This window comes from Mastigoproctus giganteus, chromosome 3 (assembly GCF_048544385.1).
Source record: "Mastigoproctus giganteus isolate SK-2022 chromosome 3, ASM4854438v1, whole genome shotgun sequence".
Taxonomy (NCBI): domain Eukaryota; kingdom Metazoa; phylum Arthropoda; class Arachnida; order Uropygi; family Thelyphonidae; genus Mastigoproctus; species Mastigoproctus giganteus.
Genome location: NC_143577.1, coordinates 180,780,871 through 180,802,736, shown reverse-complemented (window position 1 = coordinate 180,802,736; position 21,866 = coordinate 180,780,871). Strand labels below are relative to the sequence as shown.

The window sequence follows — 21,866 nt, the reverse complement described above, 5'->3', positions numbered from 1 at the left end:
ACACAATGAGGTAGAGAGATTTTAAGCCAGAGAAGATCAAAGAGAGGAGATTCCAAGTTGCCAAGTCTCTGACAGGGAATATCAGAACGGACATATGCACAAGTACCACCTTTGAGGCGAAAGGAATCATACAGCAAATAATTTGGACATCTGAGATGAGAAGTAGTTGAATCAACTGATAACTGAGATTCAGTCAGAAAAAGTACATTGGGTTTGGAAGACTGCAAGTGGAAATGGACATCGTTGAGATTGGAATTAAGACCACGTATATTTGTGAAATGAATTAGGAAGTCCTTGGGAGGTTTAGATCTTTTCGCAGATAAGCTTGCTCTATTATTTTGACACTTCATGGTGTATTCAATAGTAAGAAAAAGTGGGTGGGACATGCTGTATGAAGTAATGAAATTTTTGGATATGGCGTACATGTGGTAAGAATATACCCAGATCCTTGACATAACGTGGCCTCTACAATGCTCCCTGCATACATACTACTCGGACTCCCTCCAGTCACTATCTGGCAGAGTAGAGGTAGCAAGATTATACACTAGCTGTGATCCGTAAGTCTCCTAGAGAGTTACCAATAGGTCCGGTCCAGTGTACTAACTAGAGGCCTGCCTGCGAACACCGTTTGAGAGCTGTACTCTCGAAATATAAGGAATATTGGATCTCACCACGACATTCATCATAACCTCAAAAGTCATCAATCATACTGCATGATGGAAGAGATGGGGAAGGGTTGACTGGAACTTAGCTCTAGAGACTAAACATGGGTTCCACCACTTCAAGCCTCCAATAAGCAAAGTGGTGGTATTGCACCGGTTGATGAGTCATCTACCACCTAGTATAAATACAGTGTTAATAGGCAAATAAAAAAAATGGCATCCTTGAAAACTGTTCTTTTGGAATTTTTGCATTTTTTAACCATAAAAAGGTGTCCCCCAAATTTTGCACCCAGGGCATGATGTGTTCCACCCTAATTACGCACCACCACATAGAGCCAACTGAAGTGAACATAAATTATAACCATTTTATATAACTATGTGTATATTATGAGAAAACTATCTCCCTCCCATGAAAAGCTTTTGGTGACCTTAACAGAATGTAGAAGGAATAACAAATTCTATGCAAATGTAAAAATTCACTGTGGCAGCAAGCTATTCGGTTTCGATATAAGATTAAATAAGTGTTTCTTACTACAAAACAATTGCAAGTTTTCGCAAAATGGTTGGTAACTTAAAAATTTCTACAATTTTTAAGTTACCAACAATGAACTAGATATCAAAATATTGCAGTTAAAGAAAAATTTAATGCATCACCTTACATTGCAAAATTAAACCAATCTCATGTTTCATTTCCATTCAGTGGAATGTGATGAATGAAAAAAAAAAAAAAACACACGAGTAAAGATAGATTATATTCAAATTTTAATTGTTTTGTATTTCATTACTATTAGTTGCATTTCTTTTGTGTTTTCATCCTTGTATTGCTGAAAGTGAAAATGTTTTTTGTAAATTTGGGGAATGATTTCAGATTTTGTAATTTCAGGTGACTTTTCTTAATTGTATTATCACTACTATCCTGATTTCAAGAACCTGATAGTGGCATGCAAACTAATCTTGTTCTAGCAACTTGCAATTATTCTATAGTTAAGTTGTATTCATCTGTTTTTATTCAATCTGACAGGTACTGCCAATTAAACTATCAATTTACATAAAGTTTTTTTATACTGCTGTGTAGCTACCTGATGGCAAGAAATTTATAATTTCACCTAATTGCAGGTGATATCAGAATGCTAAGTTAATATGAGACATGCATTTTATGTAGCAGTGCATAGATTTGAAAAATGTGTAATGTACGTGGCAATAGAAGTTTTTCTTTTCCTTGATTGATAAATGAAAACATGCTGCCTTAAAAATGTCTGTGTGCAAAAACAACTGTCATGCTAAATGAAGAGCTAAGAAAACAAATGACCCTAGGTTCTTAAAAAAAAAAAAAAAAAAAAAAACCTTTTTTTTCCCTTTTACCTCAACTGATAATTTGACAATCCTTCCTCATTTCGTGAGGAAAAAAGTGGAAAAAAAACTTGTCTTGTATTTAAGTAAATGGCAAGACAAATACTGCATACAGAAAAGCTGTAAAGAAGAAATAATCACATTTTTATTGGAAATGTGAAAGGGTTGAGAATATCTAATAACCAGTAAAAAAACTAATGATTTAAATTAATATGCAATTGTAACCAATGATTTAAAAAAAAATTTAAATCAATTGTTTCTACAAAGAAATAAAGCATATAAAAACGTCATCACTTGTTAAATTTATAGCTTACAATAGATTTCAACAAAGAGTTGAGAACGAAAATATTCCCCCACTTTGAAAACAATCTCAGCAGTCCATATTTTTCACATACACAGCATGCAAGCAGACACAATAAAGACTTTAGTCAAAGACTGGGTAAAATACAGATAGTTCATAAATGTTTAATAGTATCTTTACATTTTCTTACATTGTTTAAAAATTATACATTGTGCAGCTATAGAATATAATGCAATAAAGCACAATTACAATACAACCAACCCAATAATTTCTTTTTGTTATGAAGTGACTATTATGAACTAAAGGGTTTTTATGTCTTTCTCTCATTTTTAAAAATTTTATTTACTTTTAGGAACTACAGTACGGCCTTAAAGTGCGAAGCGCATATGCCAATGCTTTTTTTTCCCCTCTCTACTTTTTTTCAACCTAATCATGTTCATTCATTCTAACAGAATAATGAAGAATCAAAATTGGCACAAATTAACAACAGTTTAAACTGCAAATCTTAACAGAAAGAAATGTGACTAGTTAAGAATATTAACACAAACAGCATTATTTTGATTTAAGTAGAGAGCTGTGCACAAAATATGACATGATAAAAAATAATAATAATTAAGACTAAAATGATGTGCACATATTGCAAGTGACTATTTTTAAAAAAGCATGATAATGCACCAAGCAGATGGGCAAACCAAACCAACTTCAAATATGCATAATATATGCAACAATGATAAATAAAGAAACTATAAAAATTACAAAACAAACATGTTAAAGATTATCACTGTAATAAACTTTATTAACATTTACAAGCTGCTGTACACAAACACAATGGCATATATACCAATTCAGCTGCAAACTTTTAACATGCAAACTATGTTTAAGCTTCACCACATGAATCACAGTCATGATGAGGTACTATGGAGTTAAATACCTCTAGGCTTTCTACAGAACTTTAGAAATGTGTCACAACATTTAAGTACTGTACAGTTCCATTAAAGGATCCCCACAACTGCAGATCTTAAGAATGAAAACCTCTAGAGAAACCAGAAATGCTTTGAAGAGCACTTGCCACGACAAAAATGCTTTAACCTTTTTTTTTGTATTCATTTCCGCATCAAAATACCACCTTGTCCAATGTAGTCAGAATTAATGTTAAGGTGTTTCTAATTTTAGAAAATGAGGTATGAGTAAGGACTTATTTCTCCACAGGAAGAGAAAGAATCAAAAGAAACTTCAGTCATGGAAGGCAGCAATATGTGCTGACAACTGTGTGTGAACAACACACAGCAGGTGATGATAAAGAGTGGTTCAGCAGGTGATCTATTCAGCATGCACATTCTGGGCGACGTTGTTGTTGTTGTCTGTTTAGCCTTCGCAGGGAAGCATCACCATATTGTATACCTGAACCAATACGTTCAGGATCTAATTCACCTAAAAGAAATAAAACAGAATACATTAATGTTAATATGTAAAGTAGAATAATTACTACAATAAAACCTCACTTTATGTGGATTGAAAGCAACAAACAGCATTCACTGAAACAAGCATTTTGTCCATATACATCAGAATATCTAATTCACAGCTAATGTGAAGGCTGGCTTTGGTTTCATATCACAATATCAAAATATAATCCAAAATATTGTATGGAACATTTTTGTTCTCCTTTTATAACTGCTGAATTAACTTATATCATGCAAATGGAAATCATGACAACCAAACATACATTTTATTGCATTTACGTGTGCAAACTGAAATAACGAGTTAACGTAATAGCAAAATTTAACTTAAGTTAATTGTAAATCAGCAAAATAAGTTCTCAATATTTTGTAGTTGCAATTACAGCTTTGCAGTAATTTGGTATAGAGTTAATCAACTTATGGATATATGGTTAGTATTGGCCACATGATGCAAGGAAGCTTATGCTGCACCATAAAAAAAAAAAAAAAAACCCTAATAAAATGAAACAAAAAATAAATTAATAAGAATAAAATACAGGAACTCCCCGACTTATGTAAGGGTTGCGTTCTGTGGAATGCTATGTAAGTCGGAATTTCCCCCATGTTTGTGCAGCACTCGCAACTGTGCTCGCCGAATTGATTGAATCAGAAAAGAATGTTTGACGAAAACATGTGAATAGAATTATTTACTGTATTTATTCAATTTTTTTTATCTAACGTGCAGAAAACAATTACAAAAGCAGGCAATTAAAAAAAAAAAAAAAAAAAAAGAGGAGACAGGCATAACGTCAAAGTTGTACCTCTCAAGCATCGTTGCCAGAACGACGTCTTAAGCCGATAAGTATGCCGTTGCGGTGATTTAGATGGGATCGGCTGCTCAACCTTATGAAGGAACATATTAATGGATGACTGGACAGTGGCTTTTTTCTTTTCCTTGTAGATTTCTTTATAGCAAGCAAGCATACACTGAGTGATCACTGAATTATGACCACCCCTATGAAAACTGAATGCGACCTGTTGATCACACAAGGTATGAGGGCGTGCAGTTAGTCGACCTATGTGGCATAGACAAGGTGTTAGTGGTTCAGTAGGCAGTAAAATTCTGAGTGTGATGGGTAAAAGGAAGGAAGGATTTATCGGACTTTGATGAAGGACATATTGTGGGAGCTCGACTAGCTGGTGCTCGATTTCCCAAATGGCTGAACTGGTGGGGTGTTCGAGAGCAGCCACTGTTAAAGTGTACAAGGACTGGCGTCAAAATGGTCAAACAACGAACCAATGACAAAACTGCAAAGGTCAGTGAAAAGTTGATGTTAGATTGAGTGCTGGTGCGATGATTCATACAGGTGCAGCACTGTTCAAGAGTTGACTACTCGATACAACGTGGAACAACCCGGAACAATATCTGCCATAACCATGCATCGCATGCATGGGTTATACCAGCAGATGACCCCCACGACATCCTCTCCTAACCAAGATTCATCGGCGTAAAAGACTGGCCTGGTGCAAAAAGCATGCAAGCTGGACGTTGTGTGAAATTTTACTTTGTGAGTAATGTTTTTAAATTGCATTTAATATAAATTGTTTAAATCAGAATGAAGAGGAAACATAGTTTGGATAAATTTTTGGTCATTTCTACTAAATGTTCAACAACAGAAATGGAACAAACAAGAGAGCTATGACTTGGAAATTAGTGGTGTTAGCGTTAGGTTCCTGCCATGGTGTTAGCGATAGGTTATGGGGCCCGCCGGCCCACCAGAGTTCCATTGCTAACACCACGGCAGGACTATGCTCAACTGGGTGAAAGAACATTGGCACTGGACCTTGGATGATTGGAGACGGGTCTTCTGGTCCACTGAGGACCATTTCCAGTGGACGGGAGGGTGCATATCTGGCAGAAACTGCACGAAGCTATGCATCCTTCATGTCAATAAGGAACTATTCAGGCAGGTGGATGGTCGGTAATTGTCTGGGGAGTGTTCAACTGGCACACGTTGTGACCTCTGGTATGTCTAGATGCATACCTGAATAGTCCAGGTAATGTGTCCCTCCTTACAGACTATCGGCATCCCTTCATGGTCATTGTGCACCCAGAGGGCAATGGATTCTTTCAGCAGGACAAGAGTTGTGGTGATTAGAACATGGTTTGAAGAGCATTCCGCAGATTTTACCACCATGGAATGGCCTCCCCCTTCATGAACCCTGTGGAGCATCTTTGGGATGCAGCGAAAAGGTCCATTCGAGCTTTGGATGCTCACCCAGGAATGCAACGGAATTATGGACAGCGGTACAGCAAGCATGGATGGAAATACCTGTGGAATGCTTTCGTGAACTAGTGGACTCAATGCCTCGCCGTGTGACTGCCCTTAGGTCTACACGTTACTAGGTAGGTATTCCAAGATTTCTGTCCAATCGGTGTACATACATGTGTGTGTGTGTGTGTGTGTGTGTGTGTGTGTATGTGTGTGTGTGTGTGTGTGTGTGTGTGTGTGTGTGTGAATAGAGAGATCATCAAGAAATTTCAAATTAGCCATGCCAAAAAGCAAATATGTAAAATTATCAAATACTTTAGAAAAATTAGCAATTTCAAAATAACTTTTATGAAGAAATATTTTAAGAGATAAGCTGATGAGAATACATGTTTTTAAAGAAAGCAGTTAAAAGATATTTGTTTTTTTGCCCAACTTACCTGTTTCAATTTTAGCAAGTATAGTTTTTGCACATTTAAGGAAAGCTTCTTCAACATTTTCACCTGTCAATGCACTGGTTTCAAGAAACATTAATTCTGAAATAAAAGAATAACATTCTATCTCAATAGGATCTCAATTTGCATATCATTATAAATAGATGACAAATTCAAATTATTCTTTTAATGACACCTGAAATTATTGACTTTATCTGTGTAATTAATTTTGTTTGTGTGTGGTAAAAAATGCAGGCTGAAAAACCTGGAATAACTCATGATATAAAAACCTACTCTCTCTGTCTCTACTTGAGATCAGCTAATTCAGTAGATTCAGTAGTCACATGGATGATTATTGACCTCAAAATTAAAAATTATTTTTTAAATTTTTATATTGGAGGAAACTTTATAATCTCATTAGTGTTTTTGTCTATCTGTTCAGAAACATGATTCAGAATAGCAAGTTACAGATTGTAAATTTCTAAGAGAAAAGTGTTATCATAAATAACAGTCATCTGGTCATCAATATTGATAGAAAATGTTAGTTTCAGTATATTCCTATTATGCTATAATCTTGAATTTTGTGAAGGAATACAAAGAATTTCATACTACTTTCTCTACCATTTCTTCAGTGAATGAATTACCTGTCCTTATTATATTGGCGCCTCCGTAGCCAGGAGCAGCAGTGCGTAGCACACGCTTCTTGATTAGACTGGGGTTCGAGCCTGTGACTACCAAATACGGAGGATGCAGAAAGGTCAGGGAACGACCACCACATATCTCCAGAGCAATATAGCCTTAGTTGCTAATGATCCTAAAAACAACAACCATATTATATTTAAACCACACACACACAGAGAGAGAGAGAGAGAGACAATTCATGCACCATAGAAGCCGTATGGGAATTAACACAAAATCCCTGAGAATCATCTGCATTCCTTCAAATATTTAATACAGATTTCACTCTATAAGCAGGCCTTATACACCTCAATCAGATCACCTCGCAGGTGTCTAGTCTCCAGAAGCTGCAAACTGCAGAATTTAAACCTTTCTTGGTAAAAGCATCCCATCATTCCCCTCACCAATCTTGTTGCCCTTCTCTGTACTCATTCTAGTAACTCTACATCCTTCCTAAAATGAAGCCTCCAGGCCTGTACGCAGTACCTAAAGTATGGCCTTACCATTGTCTTATACAAAGAAATAATCACCTCCTACTAGGAGGGAGGATGTCATGGAGTCTTGTCAATGATATTGACAAGACTCCATGACCCTATGACCTGCTCTGGCAGCCTATCTGCACTGCTCAGAAAACTTCATATCTGACTGCACAATTACTACTAAGGTCGCTTTCATTCTCTACCACCTTGAGTGTAGTACCACACAGTTGGTATGTTTGTCGGGGGTTACTTGTAGTACTTATATGCAGTACTTTGCATTTGTCAATGTCAAACTTTAGCAGTACCATCAACAGTCAAACCATTGATATCAAGTGAACTAACCTGATTCATCCTCTTCCTTGTAGAGTTGATATAAGTAAAGAAGTCGTTCTGTTTTCTTTGCATCCTTTGATAAAGATTTCTCATAATCTGCATTCGCTTGTGTGTAATTCGCTTTGACTCGCTTATAAGTACTATAGGCTTCTGTGTCTCCTAATAATTTATATGCATCCCATGCATTTTGATTCTCTGCAACAAGTGTCATTAGTTCATCTGATAACCATTTAGGTGGGCTTCCATGTACAGCATCAAAAACTTTCCTGAAATCCAAGTATATGACATCAAAATTATTTTTTGCATCCAGTTCCCTTGAACCTCATCATAGTATCCAATCAAATTGGTCAGACAAGATTTTCCCTTGACAAACCATGCTGTTTCTGAATTATTACTGCAGTCTTGTCTAGATGATCCTGCATTGCTCCTTTAACCGGTAAACTCTCCGTAACAGAAGACTAACAGGTTTGTAATTACTCATGTCACCCTTTGCTCCTTTTTCCTTGAACAGTATTATATTAATTGGAACAAAAAGCTTAGTAGCTTCGAAGGTTACTTCCTTGAACGCTTCCCATTTAGAATTTGCTTCTGGTAACATCATAAGTTGGTCCCATTGTATGGAAAATTCAGAAATCTCTCAGATCACTGTAGTCATCTTTACACAAGCAAAAACCCTTCCCTTTACTCCTGATGGTAGTTATGTGTTTAAGTAAATCCCACATCAGTTTTGCAGATAAAGGCATTGCCACTTGCAGTTCCTTTATCTGCAAATTCGTAATGCACGTATAATCACTGCTGATAATCAGATCAAGAGTATTACTACCTCTGGTTGCCTCACGAACAAGCTGCTGTAGAAAACAATCATCCAATAAATTCACAAAAGTCTAGCTAGTGTGTGAGTGACTAACCCATATGTTCTAGTCAATACCTGGGAAGTTAAAATCTCACATTATAAGACTTTCTGATTTACTGGCCCACTATTTCTCTGTACAACTGTTCATTGTACTCATCAGAGTCTTTAGGCCTATATAACACACTCCTACTCTCAGTTTTGCTTTCCCAGTGCTTGTCACATCAAACTGACTCAACATTGCACTATCCATTCTATGGATAGTGTAGGTTTACTGTGTTTCTTAACTAACAGCATAACCCCTCCTCCCTTCCTATCCTTTCTTTATACATCGTACTCCCCATATTCCAAAATTCTGCACTGCTTGTATCTGTGTGACACCATTTCTCTGATATACCAAGAATATCCACCTTTGATGTCCTAACCAACATCTCAAATTCATCGAATTTATTTAAAATACTCCTAGCATTGGTGTACATGCACCTGTTCTTACTCTTAGTTACCATAACATAGCCCATGTATTTATTCGTTCCATGATGGAACAAGTAAATACACACAACACTACCCCACAAGCCTTGCACAATCTCTCCAGGGCCGAATTGATAGACAATGCTCTAGCATTAGCAAGGGCACATGATGCAAGAAAGCAAGCTTATATAGCATCAGCCAAAAAAAAAAAACACACACACACACATACCCTTCTCACTTCACCTATCTACTCACTCCAAATGTTTGTCTAGTTCTGCCTTGAATCTATTTAAGCTATCAATTTCTGCAATGACGGATGGAAGTTTGTTCCAGCAATCGACCACTCGCTGGCTAAAGGCAAACTTCTGCACACCTATCCGACAACTGTCTTTCCTCAATTTGAATTTATGCCCTCTCAGGCGATTATTCTGAGCAAGAGGAAGAATTCTATCAGCATTGAGCATGCTCAAACCATTCAAGGCTTTATACACCTCAATCAGATCACCTTGCAGGTGCCTAGTCTCCAGACGCCGTAATTTGCAAAACTTAAGCCTTTCTTCATAAGAGCAACCCTTTGTTCCATTCATCATTCTCTCATCACATACTCCCTCGAATTGTGTCTGGGCAGAATTGCAGGCACTTTCATATTTAACTCTTAGCTTGTGATTCATTCAACACTGACCTGTACTTGTGTAGCGAATCTGCAGATCTCCTACTCTTAATGCCATTAGAGCTGACTGGGCTAGCTGGGTGGGTAAAGTGCCTGCCTGGCAAACTAAAGGTCGCAGGTTTAAATCCCGCCTCTGGCTTGGATCAGAGGCGGGATTTAAACCGCCTCTGGCTTGGATCAGAGTAGAAAATGCAAAAACCTTGGGAGGTGCAATATGGCCACAGAAGCCGATGCGCCAACAACAACAATAAAAAAAAGAAGTCAGTGCCATTGTGTACGATATCGCCCTCTATGCCCTTAAAAGATATTTGCTCTATAATGTCATCAACTTTTGCCCCCGGCAGACATATCTTGGTCCCACCTATCCTTTTTACACAATATATTACCCATCTCCCTCACAATACAGTCAACGACAACATCTAGCTCCTTTGGGCGCAGCACATTCTGCCTTGAAGATTTCCGCTGTATTGCCAGAATGATGCACAAGAATGAGCTCTGGTGTTGAATTGGGCAGCTGAGAGAGCCTGATGGGCCCCCATTTCAACACCTTTGAGGGCATCTACCCGACTCTTCAAACTCTCATAGATGTCCATCATAACGCTGAGTTAGCACCTAATTCCTTGACACTCTCTGCACCTGGCACACAGATATTCTCCTTGGCTAGATCATGTCCTGCTCTAGAACGTCCTCAAACATTTCACAAGTTACATATTTTTTTAGGCTGTGATGTGTTGAAGAATCATCCCCTTCGGTTCTTCCCTGAGTCACAGCACTCATGTTACTTTGTGCCCGTTGCTTTGCTGCTCTCGTCTCGGGGATGATTTCCATTTGAATACAATTGATTAAAAGTGAAAATTAATAAGGCTAATAAATTTAATTAATTAACTGTCAATACTACACTAATTAATAGATTCCTAAATGGAGTGATACGTATTACACTATCTAGTTTTACATTATAGTTCACGTAAAACAGAACTTATTAGCACCTTCCTTGTGCTAATAAGTTCAGAATATACATTATGCTATACCGCAACGACCACAATGTTAAATTAGTTATATTCTCAGCTAAACACAAATATATGCCCAACAAGTGATTTGGAGTTAAGTTAATTATTATATATAACAAAAATTATCCAACTAATGCAAAAACCTAATTGATTTGAAATTTGAATTCCCCTACCACTCACTCTATACTATAACAATAGCAGCAAGATTCAAACAAAACAATCGTTCTATGTATATTTAGTAGTAACCTAAAAATTTAGGTTACTAGCTAAATTAAAAATGTAAAATAACGAGCGTGACTTGGACTATAAAGCTACTTATGATATAATATGACAGTTAATTTAATAAAAACGCAAAGTGTTCAAAAACACTTCTTGGAGCTGGAAAATCACTGCTTGCACTTGTATAATCTCTATATATGGAGAGCAGTGGCAGAACATGCAGAAGAAACAGAGATGGGGAGAAGGAATCATCCCAAACTTAATCAACTTTTATGACAGTTACTGCTAATGTTGTAGTAGTAACTGTCATAAAAGTCATTCCAATATTGATAGTAACTGTCATAAAAAAGCAGAAGAGAATATGGATATAATCTGAAAATACCTTTTCAGATCATGTCCGTCCATATATCAGGGGTCGGCAACCTGCAGCTCACGAGCTACACGTGGCTCTTTGAGCATGTAACTGCGTATGAGCATGTCTTTAAATTTTAGCCCACATGAAACAATTTGAAATGGAATTAGAGGACTTAAAAATTAAGGACAAGTGGAGTGCAAGATTAAAATGCCTTAAAACTGAAAGAGGGTTTGGAGAGGCAAAAGGCTGCCCTTGCAATTCTATACAAACGGATGGCAATAGATGAGTTGAAAAAGCAAGACCAAAATGTGTTTGATGCATGGCGTAGCATCAAAACCTATAGTACTTAGTACCGTGCATGGCGTAGCATCAAAACGTACGATCATAACATACGATCACTCATCGGTGAAGACAGGATATTAGAGCTGGAAAAGGAATTAGAAAATGTGAATTGGAATATCATCGGTTTGGCTGAAACAAGAAGAAGAAATGAATCACTTATAAGTTTATCAAGTGGAAATCTGTTGTACACCAATGGAAACAGTGAAAGGAGTGAAGGTGGAGTTGGGTTTCTGGTCCATAAAGATTTTAAAAACAACATTTTGGAATTCAAAAGTACATCACCAAGGGTGTCAAGACTAATACTCAAGATTTCTAAGAGGTACAAGCTAAAGATTATAATGATTTATGCACCAACATCGAGCCATGATGATGAAGAGGTTGAAGAAATGTACACTGAAATTGAGTCTTCTAGATGAGCAGAAAACCCACTACACTATTATTATGGGGGACTTCAATGCTAAGGTTGGAAAAAGGCAAAACAGTGCAGAAAGAGGAACTATAGGGAATTTTGGAATTGGTGAAAGAAATAAAAGAGGTGAAAGACTTGTGGAATTTGCAGAATCTCAAGGAATGTCAGTAATGAACACTTTTTTCAAGAAAAGGGTGAACAGAAAGTGGACATGGAAGAGTCCAAATGGATTAACAACTAATGAAATAGACTTCATCCTCACTAACAGAAGATATATTGTGAATGATGTTACCGTCCTGAATAAGGTAAATGTTGGAAGTGATCACAGAATGGTAAGATGTACACTTGATAGATGTAGGAAAGGAAAAAACTGACTCGAGTAAATAATACAAAAGTCTTTGAAATAGCAGAGGAGGAGAAAAAGCAGTATGTACTGGAACTTAAGAACAAGTTTGAGCTTCTGCAGACTGCTCAGGACCAAGATATCGACGAGGAATATTACAACTTTCTGAAAGTGATAAAGCCCAAGAAACCTATAGGGAAACAGAAATCCAAAGAAGAAAAAATTAGTCAAGAAACACTTGTCATGATGAACCAAAGACGACAAATGAAGAGGAAGAAAAACACTGACATGGAGAAAATTGAGTATACTGAGTTATGCAAAGCCATTAGAAAGAGACTCAGAGAGGACATAAGAAGATTTAACACAAGAAAAGTAGAACAAGCATTAAGGGAAAACAAAGGATTTAAATCAGCAGCCATGAGCAGTAATACAGAAAGACAAATGATACTGAAACTGAAGAATAGCAATGGTGTACTTATAAACAGCAGAGAAGGCATAATTCAAATAGCAGAAGACTACTATAGAGAATTATACAAGGAGCGAGTGAATGATACCAGCAGTGGGGAAGATGGATTGCAAAGTAGCAACACATACGACATACCCGATATTCTTCCTGATGAGGTAGAACATGCATTGAAGAAAATGAAGAATCGGAAAGCCCCGGGGGAAGATGAAGTTACTGTAGAGTTGTTAAAATTGGGAGGAAGAGACATAACACAAAAACTGGCAAGGCTCTTCACAAAGTACATTAGAAAAGGTGTGATGCCTAAGCAGTGGAATAATGCAATCATAGTTTTGCTGCATAAGAAAGGAGATAAATCAGAAATTGGAAATTATAGACCAATTAGCTTGTTATCCCATATCTACAAGTTGTTCACAAGGGTCATCAAGTATTCTTTCTAACAGATTAGAAAGAATACTTGATGAGAATCAACCGAAAGAGCAAGCTGGCTTTAGGACAGGATTCTCAACTATGGATCACCTTCACGTAATATCACAGCTAATGGAGAAAGCAAACGAATATAAAACACCATTATGCCTGGCATCTGTGGATTATGAAAAGGCATTTGACTCCATACAGCATAAGGCAATGTTTCGGGCACTGGAAAAACAAGGCATAGATACTCCATATATTATGATTTTGAAGAAAATATATGAGAGTGCTACATCCTTTATTAGACTAGACAAAGACAGTAGCAAATTTAAAATCGAGAAAGGAGTTCGACAAGGAGACACAATATCTCCGAAGCTGTTTACTGCTGCCCTTGAGGAAGCTTTCAGATGATTAGACTGGTCGCAGAAAGGAGTCAATGTGAACGGAGAGTACCTAAACCATTTACGATTTGCAGATGACATTGTGGTCATAAGCCACGATCCCAAAGAATTAGAGGAAAATCTTAATCAGTTATGCACAGCTAGTAAGGATTTTGGACTAAAGATGAATATGGCTAAAACAAAAGTAATGATGAACAAGTATGCCACGGAAAGGGAAATAATGATTGAAGGAGCAGTAATTGAAAAGGTGGAGTCATATACTTATCTGGGACAAGTTATTAGCTGTAATAATGATAAATGGCTGGAAGTCAAGAGAAGAATAAATTTTGGATGGATAGCATTCAGGAAATATAGTCACATACTGAAGAGCAATATCCCAGTTTGTCTGAAACGTAAAATAATGAATCAATGTATACTCCCCACCATGACTTATGGAAGTGAAACTTGGGCACTCGCCAAAAGAATGGAAGAGAAGCTAAGAACTACACAGCGAAGAATGGAACGAATTATATTGGGAATCAGACTGTTAGATAAGAAGAGAAACACATGGATTAGGCAGCAAACTCAAGTAGAGGACATTCTTATCAAAACTAAAGAACTAAAATGGTCTTGGGCAGGACACATAGCTCGAAGACATGATGACAGATGGACTAAGAAAATAACAGAATGGTATCCAAGAGGAGCTAGAAGAAAACCTGGAAGACAAAGGCGGAGATGGATAGATGAAATTCATGAGTTTTTGAGTAGTAAATGGATGGCCAGTGCTCAAAACAGAAGGAACTGGAAAGTTGCTGGAGAGGCCTTCATCCTGCAGTGGATTGAAAATGGCTGATGATGATGATGAGATGACCGTGCATGGGTTGAAGGAGAAGTATGGGGGGAGGGGGATGCCGGAAACTTTGCTCTAGAGACTAAACATGGGTTTCGCTACTTCAAGCCTCCAATAAGCAAAGTGGTGGTATTTCACCGTTGATGAAAGTCATCTACCACCTACATTAAGCCTGATATTCCATCATCAATATCATTAATAAATACAGAAAACGACAATGGACCCAACACCAAATCCTGGGAGACTCCACTAATAACATTAATCCATGAAGAGCAGTGATCATTGATTACCACGCTGTCTTCTCCCACTCAACCATCCCTTTATCCATAGCATAAATTTGCCTCCAATGCCACAATGCTGCAATTCGTGCAAGCAGTCTTCCATGTGCAACAAAATTCAAAAGCCTTCCTAAGATCCAAGTATATGATATCAAAATTATTCTTTGCATCCAGTTGCATTGTGACCACATCATAGTATCCAATCAAATTGGCCATGTGGTGTCTGAACTATAACTGAAGTCTTGTCTAGATGATCCTGCAGTGCTTCTTTAACCAGTGCCTCCATTAATATCCCCGGAATAGAAGTTAAACCAAAAGGATTGCAACCACCCATGCCACCCCCCCCTAATCCCCCCACAAACCAGGGCCACACCTGCACATCCTCAGCCCATGGGTCCAAGGAAGCTCCCACATTCATGGTCAAGGGCCTGCTTACCTCCCTTGTTGCTCCCCTTCAGCACCACAGGCACCCCCCCTCCCACATCCGTCCTCAACAACCTCTCCTCCACTCCCCTCTGAGCCAATACAAAATCATTCAGCTCACTGGCAGAGCCCAATACACCTCTGGCATATATATCGCTTCCACCCCGATATCTGTTATTAAACTTATTCATATAACAATGTACCATGTACGCAGACACACATACTAACCATTTTCTTGGGCAAAGCGGCTAGCTTCCAAAAATGTAACTTCTCTGTCATCTTCTAGATCCTTTTTATTGCCAACCAATAAAATGACGATATTTGGGCTTGCCAATGTTCTGGCATCTGTCAACCAATTGGTAAGAGCGTTATACGTCTCCCGACTAGAATATAAAAGTGTCAGTTAATATTAATAGTTTTCCTTCAAGTTAAAAACAACATTTACTTTAATTTTTGAATGGAAACAATACACAATAACACATTAGAACAATAATTAAGTCATAAATCAAATCTGTATACACTATTTATCCACTGCAGAACACCTGTTATTTCCAAAACTTCTATATCAGATTCAAAAGTTCTCCTATTCAGATTCCAATTACTGAATGTCAGCATATCTGTTGACATTCAGTAACTGAAATCTGTAAAACCTCTAAGCCAGATCCACCTTGCAGCTGGACACGCTGGAATGTTTGTTCCACATTAATGTAAGAATTATTTAATACATATCACTTGTTACAACAAGAAAATCTGTACTAAAACTATTAACAGGAAAGGCCCAATTTTCATTTTAAAACCAAAATAAACTTTTTATTTCATATAGATTATTTGAATTCTATTCTATTCTGCTAGTTAAGACTGAAAATAGATTACATGAATAAGAAAAATGGAGAGACTTTTTGATGACTATGTTCAATACAATTTTATTATTTAGTATTAAATGACATAATAATTCAAGGAAGCACATTGGTTCTGCATCTGCCAAAAAAAATCATTATTCCCACAGTCAAAAGGATTAAGATTATGCAAAACTTAATCAGCTACCATTGCAAGCAACTTATTCCAAGTTCCACAACATGTTACCTAAAGATAAACTACATAAGATCAAGTCTGAAAACTCTTAACTATCAAAGACTATAAATTTGTGATCTTTGGTTCTGGTCTCACCAATAACAATATTCTTCCTTCACTCCTGTTACTTATCACCTCTAAGTTTGCTAAAATGGTAGCAGGTCACCTGCCCAACTTTCTTTTTAATTTCTAGAAATGTTTTTTTGTTTTTTTTTTTTAAATTCTGCTTAAATAATGTCAGCATTTTATCTTAATAAAAAATTAATTTTAAAACATACTATATGTTTTACACTTTTATTTTGAAGATAAAAAAAAAAAAAAAGTTTTGGACATCAGTCTCTTCCATTTTACAGTTTAAAGACTTCAGTGCATGTAATTTCAAGCATGCACATTTTTCTTATTATGTATAAATATTATTAAAAATTAAAAAATACACATATATATTTGATACTATTGTTTACTTCCATTTTCAAATTTATTCCAAATTTGGTGCACTTTACAGCAGACAAAATTAGTTGCTCTTCTTTGTACCTTTTTCCAGAAGTTCTACATTTTTCTTTAAATGCAACCTCCAGAGCAGGACACTATTTCAGAACTATGCATCTTGCATCCCGCAGTATAGGGGCTATCTTGAGATAATATCAGGTTCCATTTTCCTCTTTGCTATGTGAAAACAATAATAAATCTTTCAAAAACAACTATGCTAAGGATGATGTAGATGTTTATCAAACTAGTGGGAAAAAAAAAACAAGTAACCCACAAATATAAGTGAACACAGCACAGATGCTTGTCGGTACCATGCTGCTCTTCAAGCAGAAAGCCAAATACAGTAGTTGCAAAGATTGTAGTCGGTCACCTGACAGGCTTTTGCACAGTTTATGTATAAAAGCCATAAAAAAAAAAATCCACTTCAAAAACTACTGCAGTAAAAGATTGACAATATTTAGAAAGGTAGTAATTGTAAGATTTTTAATCCTTGATTAATGGTTAACTTTGGAACATTATTTTCAAGGGTCACCTGTCAGGTGATCTACCACTACTGCTACATTAAGCTGTTCCACAAGGATAAGACTTAGTTGCACTTCTTTGCACATTTTTTTCCAGAAGTTCTACATTTTTCTTTAAATGCAACCTCCAGAGCAGGACACAATATTCCAAGTGTGGTTGTGCCACAATATAGAAAGGGGCAATCATATCCTTTCTCAAAATTCGGATAAATCAGAACACCATGTGCCCTTCTTGCCGTCTGCTCAAACTGTACAGCCACTCCCTGGCTTATGTAATACTCGACTTTACGGAAATTCGACTTTACGTAAGTTTTTGCCAGCTGGTGCAAACAAAAAAATTGTGGAAATATATTTTGCACCCCATAGGAATACATGGAGGTATCATGAAAATATAGTAATGCAAACCCAATAACACGTCGTTTTTTTTTTTGGTAATTCATTCCAAGACTTTGGAACGATGTGTTATAACAGATTCCATGCGAGCATTTTTCCATGAGCAATTTTCTGTGCAGGTATTTTTCTTGTGAGCATTTATGATAGAGGGGTTTTTTTCTGTGCAGAAATTTTTGTGTGAGCTTTTTTCATTTGGGCTTTTGTCAGGGAACTCAGAAAAATATGAAGTTAAATATACAGCCACTCGCCAACTCATGGAAGGGTTGCGTTCCACGGAACTCTAATTAAGTCAGAATTTCCCTAAATGCTTATGAAGCACTTGCAAATTTGATTGAAGCAAAAAAGAAATGTTTGACGAACATGTAAATAGAATTATTTATTCAAATTTTTTTATCTCATGTGCAGTAAAAATTACAAAAGAGAGAGACAGGCATAACATCAGCAAGCATCGTTACCAAAATTAACTCTCCAGCTGATAAGCACGCAGCTGTGGAAGTTGAGGGCTGTGAAGATTTAGAAGGGGTTTTTTCCAATACCACAAAATTTCTGCAGCTGCAGAATCGGCACTGGTAACTTCACCGCATACTTTAATGTTTTGGACATTGGTGTGATGCTTGAACCTATTAAAACTTCCGTTGCTTGCCACGAACTGGGCTTGGGGTTCGCCGTACTTATCCTTAATATCTTCATAAATACTTCTTCCTTTTGCTTGAGGCCATTGGACTCAGGGGTACTTGCTTCTGAATCTGATTTTCCATCCATATTATTAATAGCTTTTCCATCTTCGATATAGCACCTGAACACTGTTGATCTCAAATGTGTTGATCCTTAACATGTTCTTTTATATGCACACTGTTAAAGCAGCGAGACCTAATTTGTTGCAATAGATAGCAAACTTTGTCCTGCTTCGTACTTCTTAATTAATCATCTTCATTTCTAAATCAATTTTGTTTCGTTTCCTAGTACTGCCAGCACTTGCACTTTCCATTGGTCCCTTTACCTTCAACCATTGTAATAAGTAAATAGGAATGAAGAGATTCTGTAAATTTATTTAAGTTTTTTATATGATTGAAGATTTCAGTGAAGGGGAACTCATTTCACCATAATACTGTAATGCAAAAACCCACAGAATTCCAGTTATTGGGATTATCACAAATGCAATAAGATAGAGTTTACTACCCGTTTATAACAGATCGCACTCATATTATTTTTAATACGTGTTCATATTATTTTTAGTTTATAAAAAACAAATTATTTCATATTTCAAAATGCAAAAAAATGTTGAATTTATATATTTTATTTCTATGTGATGTATTTTAATATAACTTTTGATTTTAATATAAAGTAGAATATTTGGATGTAAATTTTTATAAGGGAAATTACAGGAAACAAAATGCTCTGGTTTTATTGCAACTAAAGCCTTTTATTTTATTTATAAAAAGAAATTTTTTTTTTCTATCTTACAAAGTGAACAGTCAACACTTTTTGGTTTTTTTATCAACAAACAATTAATTCAGACATATTTCAGTGATTTATTTATTTCTCAAGTATTTGAATAGAACTTTCATTACTGTAAGTTAGCCAATCTCTTCAAGTATTTCAGTTTGTCTTCTACCTGCTCATATTCCTGCCCAAAAGTGGCAATCAAGTCATGCAGTGCATCATATCTTCTCTTTTTCACCTATAGATGGACCTGCCTGTGCATTAGCCAGTGTCAATCTGTGGCAAGCCAGGTCCCTCTTCAGTCCATCAAACAAATACTACACACTGGGATGAGTGCAGTGGAATAGGGAGTTAAGTGCATTGTGAAATTCCCCACTGCACTTTGTAGTTTTAGGCGTCCATTCAAGAGCTGCATCATAATGATTCCATATTCTTATTGGAAAATGGGGATCTCTACCTGCTGCACCCTCAATTGTCATTTAGTTATGAAGACAAAAGATGGCAACATAGTACAACAACCAACCAAAAATAGTCATGATTCCTGCCCTCAAAAAGCAGAAGCCAATGTTGCCAGAAGCAAAATGAGGCAATATATGAGAGTAGTTAGTTCTACTCCTCGCAATGTGATGGAGAATGTGTTGTCAGAATTGAGTAACAATGTACTGGCCCATATGTCCAAACAATCGTCCCTTGTGAAAAATCTTCTAAATCACAGAAAAGACGGTCATTTGCCTAATCCAACAACAATAAATTCTGACATTTCTAAGAAACACGGTCACAACTGATACTCCATGATTCAGGTGTGGATGCTCCAGACAGAATTCTGGTTTTAGGTGATAAAGAATTCTTGGTTGAATTGAACAAAGGTACAATCTATGGAGATGGCACCGTTGAGAAAGTTCCAAATATGTTTTACCAACAGTATACATGGCATGCCAAGGTGTAACCCATATCCGCCATGTATTTACATTTTGTTACAGAAAAAGAACTTGGATACTTATAACAGAATGTTTGAAATCATGAAGCTGTGTGTCTGTGTGTGTGTGTGTGTTTGCCATGGTTGGCACCCGGATTCACATCCATCTTCACCTGTGTATTCTGTAGGCATACTAATCCCTTGATGTTGGCCTGAGTGTACTAAATATGTGTGCATGCATTAGTGTGTGTAAATGTTGTAACATCAGACTAGTTTGCCATCAGACAACAGCCCCTATATAAGCAAGTACTGCCTGGCGCAGGGAGCTAAACACAGTATCAACTTAACGCAGACAGTGTTTAGTTGACACACTGTTGCACAGAGTGTGTCAACTAAACACTGTCTGTGCAATAACATAATATGCACATTTATCCCACACCCACTAGTGAAAGTGCTAGACCAGTGGGTGCCAGCAACCCCGCTCCCAGGCTGCCCAACCTGGAAGCCAGCAAAAAAAAAAAATAAATAAAATAAATAATAATAAAAAATAATAAATAATAAATAAATAAAAAAATAAATAAATAAACAAAAATAATAATGATAATAAAATATTTCCACCCATAAACCAGCAACAGTGTAATATGCCCCACACTAATAATCTTTTACCGGTCAGGGGAAAAAACAACAAAAACCGCTCTCCGATTCAAAAGTGGAAATGGGAGCAGTACAACTGCGCAGGAGTAGTTGACTCCAACAATAATAAAGCATGCAAGTGTGTTCTCTTATTAACCCCTTCCTGGAACATTTTTTTCCTGAAAATATGCCATAACGGATAGACTTTTTTTTATTTTACAGATTAAAAGTATGCATCATGCGAATACTCATTAGATAGTTTTTTATAAATTTTTTAAAAGAAAATACACGTGAGTAATTAATCCATTTGGCTTTCCCGAGTTATCTCGTGTATGCCAAAAAGTTTGCAAATTATACAGTTTTTTAAATAAATTAGCGCTTGAGCTAAAAGAAAGGAACAGAAAAACCCTCTTCATTACTCATTATATAAATAAATTTAAAAAATCAAGTGGAACACACAAGCAGTAACCTCCCACCACAAGCAATAATCGTGAACTAACTACATTCTGACACATGGCCGGCGCAAGTGGATAGGCGAGGTAAGCGTCGCTTATGGGCGGCAGTTCAAGAGCGCCGAAATATTTTTCGTTATAGTTTTCTAATTGGTTAACGCTTATCAGTATTCAGCATTTAGGACAGCAAATTTTATTTTGCTTACTGGTGACACATAGGAATGCATGCTACTGTTCTGACATTGCTGTACAATAAGTAAATATAAGTAAAATGAAAGCCAGTTGTATGGTGCCAGACATAAGAAAATCGCGAGAAATCTCGGGATTTATCTGGCTAATTTTGCATTAGCCAGATAAATGCCTGAGAAAATACGTTCAATCCTAAATTTGGAAGTATTATTGTATCCCGAGATATTTTTTGTAGTTCCAAATAACTTTTAAAACTATGTACAAGTTAGTGCAAATGCATCACATTAATACCCAGCTAAACTCTAAATTAGCAAATTTATGTAAAGACGGCATCATTTAAGTTGTATCTCA

The 21,866-nt window shown here is 36.6% G+C and overlaps 1 protein-coding gene across 3 annotated transcripts in view; it reads right to left on the bottom strand.

Annotated features, from left to right (window-relative positions):
* Window positions 1-2,608: 2,608 nt before the first annotated feature.
* Rab4 (RAS oncogene family member Rab4) overlaps window positions 2,609-21,866 on the bottom strand; it is a 212,200-nt gene continuing 192,942 nt past the window's right edge. For all 3 annotated transcript variants that reach the window (XM_090370777.1, XM_090370778.1, XM_090370779.1), the window contains 3 exons: window positions 15,640-15,794; window positions 6,460-6,555; window positions 2,609-3,744 (listed from right to left, as the gene is read on the bottom strand). In XM_090370777.1, the coding sequence (XP_090226903.1) occupies window positions 3,638-3,744; window positions 6,460-6,555; window positions 15,640-15,794 (358 nt within the window). In that variant the 3' untranslated portion in view covers window positions 2,609-3,637. The remainder of the gene's footprint in view (window positions 3,745-6,459; window positions 6,556-15,639; window positions 15,795-21,866) is intronic.